Source organism: Stomoxys calcitrans, chromosome 4 (assembly GCF_963082655.1).
Source record: "Stomoxys calcitrans chromosome 4, idStoCalc2.1, whole genome shotgun sequence".
NCBI lineage: Eukaryota > Metazoa > Arthropoda > Insecta > Diptera > Muscidae > Stomoxys > Stomoxys calcitrans.
This window is the reverse complement of record NC_081555.1, coordinates 181,682,848-181,688,338: the sequence shown is the minus strand read 5'-3', so window position 1 is coordinate 181,688,338 and position 5,491 is coordinate 181,682,848. Positions and strand designations below refer to the sequence as shown.

Sequence of the window (5,491 nt, the reverse complement as noted above, 5' to 3'; positions counted from 1 at the left end):
AAACCCTAAATCGAGAGATCGGTCTATATTGCAGCTATATCCAAACCTGAACCGATCTGTGCCAAATTAAAGAATGATGTCGAAGGGCCTAACACAACTCACTGTCCCAAATTTCAGCAAAATCGGACAATAAATATGGCTTTTATGGGCCTAAGACCCTAAATAGGCGGATCGGTCTATATGCGGGCATTATCAAGATATAGACTGTAGCGTAATTTCAATAGATATACGGACAGGCCCACGAACATGGCAAGATCTTCTTAGATTTTCATGCTCATCAAAAATATATATGTGTGGTGGGTTGAAAAAAAATCCTGATCACAAGTTTAGTCTTGCGTTGAGATTGATGCCACCAAAACGAGGTCCGTCCAACTTGATTATGCAGGGTAGTAGGAACGAAGTGTTATCAAGCTCACACCGGTATATATGACAAATTAGAAATTACTGATATACCTAGAAAAACAATTTTACTGACATCAGCAAACACTGTCTGTTGTTTTTATACCCACCACCGAAGAATGGGGGTATATTCATTTTGTCATTCCGTTTGCAACACATCGAAATATCCACTTCCGACCCTATAAAATATATATATTCTTGATCAGCGTAAAAATCTAAGACGATCTAGACATGCCCGTCCGTCTGTCCTTCCGTCTGTCCGTATGTCTGTTGAAATTACGCTACTGTCTTTAAAAATAGAGATATTTAGCTAAAACTTTGCGCAGATTAATTTTTTCTTCATTAGCAGGTTAAGTTCGAAGATGGGCCATATCGGACTATATCCTGATATAGCCCCCATATAGACCGATCCGCCGATTTAGGTCCAGATTGGCCCAGATTTGAATATAGCTGCCATATACACCGATCCGCCGATTTAGGGTCTTAGGCCCATAAAAGCCACATTTATTATCCGATTTTGCTGAAATTTGTGACAGTGGGTTGTGTTTGGCCCTTCGACGTCCTTCGTCAATTTGGCCCAGATCGGTCCAGATTTGGATATAGCTGCCATATAGACCGATCTTCCGATTTAGGGTCTTAGGCCCGTAAAAGACGCATTTATTGTCAGATGTCGCCGGAATTTGGGACATTGAGTAAGATTAAACCCCTTGACATAGTTATGCATTATGGCACAGATCGGTGAAGATTTGGATATAGCTGCCATATAGACCGATCTCTCGGTTTTGGGGCCAGAAAAAGCCCATTTATTGTCCGATGTCGCCGCAATTTGGGACAGTGAGTTGTGTTGGACCCTTCGACATCCTTTTTGAATTTCACTCAGATCGGTCCAGATTTGGATATAGCTGCCATATAGACCGATCTCTCATTTAATATTTTGGGTCTAAGAATGGCGCATTTATTGTCGATTTTGGCGCATTTATTTGCCGAAATTTAGGACAGAGAGTTAAGTTATGCCCCTCCATATATTTCCGCCATTTGGTCTTGATCGATCAAGATTTGTATATAGCTGCCATATAGACCAATATCTCGATTAAAAGTCTTAGCCCCAAAAAAGGCGCATTTATAATCCGATTTAACTGAAATTTGACACATTGACTTATCTTAGGCTGTTCGACATCCGTATATGGTTCAGATCAGTTTATTTTTACATATAGCTATTAAAAAGACCAATATTTTGTTAAACATAATTGAACATTGACTTGTTTATTGTCCAAATTATCTTCTCGCTCTTGATGTTCTGGGAACGAGGATACAATGTGATGTCCATTGGTCAAAACATATATTCGAATTTTCGAAAGCAGCATTCAGATGCTTGGGCTTTTTTAATCGGTACAAAAAGTACAATAGTTTACTTCCTCTGATCTCTTCAATATTTATGCAACATTAGGTCTAAGATCGAATATATCTGCCATATATGGGCGGGGCTCCGAAGTCCTCCTTGGGGCTACTTGACCGGATTCAGAGGAGATCGATGGTGTTGATCGGCCATGGTATCCAACTCTGTTATTTCAAATGAGCACCGTCGATACTTTCATTGTGCTTGCTTCGCAGAGATATGTCTTCTAATCCCTGAAATAAGAAGGTTCACCGGAGACACAAGATTTTCAAGGAACGCACACCAGTATGTGATCGTTTGGCCAATTGACCGCATCCTATTTGACCGAACGGTTGTTTGCCCGAACATTTCGAATGTGAAATCAACTTCGAGCAAATATCTTTGCCACTACTTGCAACCTTCGGAAATTTCAAGCAAATGTGAATAAAGAGTACTCCCTCTTTCCCCCCTCCGACTCCTGATTATACATTCGCCAACGCAATGGATGTATGTAGGGACATACCCTGGTGTTGATTAATTATAAAAAAGAATGTCAATCCAAAACAACGCCAACTCACTTTTTGCTACTTTTGTCAGAAGAAAACGATTTTTTTTAATGAAAAATTATTGCGCCCATAAAATTTGTTCGGTGTGGAAAATAATCATTTCTTATTAGCTATTTAATATAATTGGCTGGTAAAGTGATTTATCAATTCGCATTCCAAAACACTTCAACTATACCGCTGTCCCACTGAACAAGCGGAAAGTCAACCGCGTCGCCGAATGTCCACCAATGACCAACAATGGTGCGTATCAAGAGAATGCGAGACATCATATATTCAAAGAATCGAAAGAAAAGAACACCTAAAAATATGACAAAATTTTATGCAAAACAAAGTCATTTGAATCTATATATTGCTTACTTGAGGTCAATAGGGAACAGGATGAGATCAAAACTTCAGATGCTATTAAATGTTCATGGGAATTGGGATTAATATCTTCCAGGCATTGGAGCATCTGATGGAAAATGACATTGCTCAGCGGTACTAAAGATGCGCCCATTAGAAGCTGCTTGAAACTTGGTGCGGCGCATTGGATGATAAACTTCTTCATCGTTTGACAGAAACTATGCTTCTCAACGGGCAAGCTAAAGGGAGTATTACATATCTCACAATATGTGCTTCGGCGTTGCATGATCCACCTCTTAAGACATTGAAGATGTATGTAACCCTGCAAAGAAGAAACAAACAGAAGTGCTGATATAGCGACACATTCAGATTACACCTTACCACAGTTCCCTTGCATAGACATGGACTTTGTAAAATCTCCATATTGCTACGATTCCAGCGGCATATTCTGCATGAACTACCGAAGGCGTCGAACGAATCCAGTGATTCAATGGGTTGAGCTGACTCAATTGCTGGCACCGGAATTAGGCCAATTGCCTGGCTTGGTTGACTACCTTGATTGTCATTAACCTCAGAGGAATTTTGTATAGCGGTATTGCTGTTCATTGTGGGCTAGAAGGGGGAACTGGTAATTTTGTATATTTTTGTAACAATCCAAACAAACTATTTTCAAATTTCACAGACTTTTTCTTTTTCTACATTTTGAGAATTTCAAATATTTCTGATTGAAAATTTAGACAATCTTGCTAATTAAAAAATGTTTATACAAAGTGCATAAACCTCATAAAAAGAGATTGTGGCCCAAATGGTGTATTTTCCGGTGCGGATACATATCATCGTAGGTGTGGGTATCCAAAGTTAGGGCCGGCCGAACATAAGGCCTTTTCACTTGTTATTCTTTAATTCTTGATACCAATTACACATTTCATGTTTTCACACCTCCATTCGCACCCAATATTGGCCATCATGGCGTATACTTTTTGATTTTATCCACTTTGTAAATCATACGCTATGTGGTACATAGACCAGATCGCCCACACACCACTCACTAATCGTAACATAGCCATTATTATTGAAAGTGAACACAGTTTGTGTATGTGTATACATACACAAACAATGGTTTGAATAACTATGCCCACCTATGGACATGCCAGTATCACATTCCATTGAAACTGATGACCTTATGTAGGGATCGGAATCACTTGCATTGCCATTGCCAATTATAATTGTAGTTATAGGCTTTGTGCATTCGTAGCTAAGCAAATGGCTTCGTGTGTTCTATTAATGGCCCTATATGTGTGGCTGAGAGGGTGTGAAGGAATATTTATGGTATTTTTGTTGAGGCAGGTGAAGAATTTCTAACCCATACCCATGCCCAGCCAACAATGAACGCTTTTCAGGTCTGGAATTTAGATTTCTTTCCCGTTTGTTTTGTAAGCTAAATTCATGCGAAGCCGCACTCTTACCAAGAGATTCGCATTCCCATTCATACACGGATGGATGCTCATTCGATTATAGGTCGGTTGGCTTTCTATTTGTTTGTGTTCGTTTTTATGTAAATGCGAATGAGTGAGCGAATGCGTGAGTGTGCCTATGTGCCTCTGTGTGTGAATGTTTGGCAAACAAACAAAATTCAATCACAATAAAATGAGTTTGTTTATGTGCCTACTCTTTCCACTGGCGCATTATACGATTTCAGTGCTTGCAAGAAGTGTTAGTATTAGGAAATGCGTGCACGCGTGTGTGTGTGTGTGTGTGTGTGTTTAGTAGTCGTCTATTGTCTGCAAGTGTGAATATCTAAGATGAGTGTATGCATAATGTTTGAATAAAACAGCTACAATAATAGCGAGGCAACGGCCTAACAACAGAAGGAATAAAAAAACGTTTCTTTCATACTTTCGCCCACACACACACACACTCATCTACATAAACTCAAACATAGCCATCAATGAGCGCTTAATAAAATCAGTGTACATAACGCAATGGTATAGGGTGATGCTGGAAAAAGGTTCGTTAAAAAAAAGACATTGTCATTCATTTTGTAACACCTCGAACTACTGAAATTTGAACCCATAAAGTAAACTTTTCAGCTCCTGGCTTCAGTTGCTGCATAGCATGCATGCTTTCGATAGACAGATAATAAGATATGGCTAAATCGATTTGGAATGTCCAGATGATCATGATCAAGTTGATTTTTGAAATTCGTGCCCAATATTTGATACATATTAATACATATGTTGCCAATAGCGTCACGAATGTTGTTTTTGAGGTGTGCTATGATACGTGATCGATCGACATAAACCAGGGATGTCAAATAAACCCATAAAAAGAAATCGCACTCAAATCTGGAGAGCATTGAAGCGGAAGGCACGTTTTATAGCAACAAGTGAGCTATGGTAAGAAAATAAGCTTTCGACGGGAACGGTACCTGCTCCTTAGACCAGAGCATAATGGCAACTGACTGGTGAGAGAAACTTGCTGACTTCCCATAACAGATGCACCCACTTCGGTTTATTCAAATAAGTAAGCTTTTCTGACAACCTCTGTATATTAACCACATTTCATCAAAATACTGTTAAAAAAGCACTTTTAATAAACACATAGAAAATATATCGAAATATGGTACGGTACGGATGTCTAACACAACTCACTGTTTCAATATCATCGAAATCGGGCAACAAAATGTGTAAAAGACTTACACAACTCAATGTACTAAATTCAAGCTATAACATTGCGGGATAAACAAAATAAAACACAACCAGTAAGGAAAGGCAAAACTCGGGCGGTGCTGACTGTATAATACCGTACA

The 5,491-nt window shown here is 39.1% G+C and overlaps 1 protein-coding gene across 3 annotated transcripts; it reads right to left on the bottom strand.

Annotated features, from left to right (window-relative positions):
• Positions 1-2,348: 2,348 nt before the first annotated feature.
• LOC106092273 (E3 ubiquitin-protein ligase MARCHF2) lies at positions 2,349-3,435 on the bottom strand. Of its 3 annotated transcripts, XM_013259082.2 has the most exons (4): positions 3,367-3,435; positions 3,064-3,307; positions 2,698-3,004; positions 2,349-2,638 (listed from the first exon to the last, which is right to left on the bottom strand). In XM_013259082.2, exons 2-4 carry the CDS (start codon positions 3,286-3,288, stop codon positions 2,484-2,486), a joined length of 687 nt encoding a protein of 228 aa, XP_013114536.1. In that variant the 5' UTR covers positions 3,289-3,307; positions 3,367-3,435; the 3' UTR covers positions 2,349-2,483. The 3 variants fall into 3 exon arrangements, with proteins under 3 accessions (XP_013114536.1, XP_013114534.1, XP_013114537.1); XM_013259080.2 differs by having other exon boundaries at positions 3,064-3,399; XM_013259083.2 differs by having other exon boundaries at positions 3,067-3,399.
• Between the last annotated feature and the right edge of the window lie 2,056 nt (positions 3,436-5,491).

Excerpts from the sequence above, each read along its gene's own strand:
- LOC106092273 (XM_013259082.2), bottom strand. The coding sequence starts at position 3,288 with ATGAACAGCAATACCGCTATACAAAATTCCTCTGAGGTTAATGACAAT. Across the intron at positions 3,005-3,063 it reads GTCTATGCAAGGGAACTGTG|GGTTACATACATCTTCAATG; the intron begins GTAAGGTGTAAT and ends TCTTCTTTGCAG. Across the intron at positions 2,639-2,697 it reads CTGTTCCCTATTGACCTCAA|GTGTTCTTTTCTTTCGATTC; the intron begins GTAAGCAATATA and ends TCATATTTTTAG.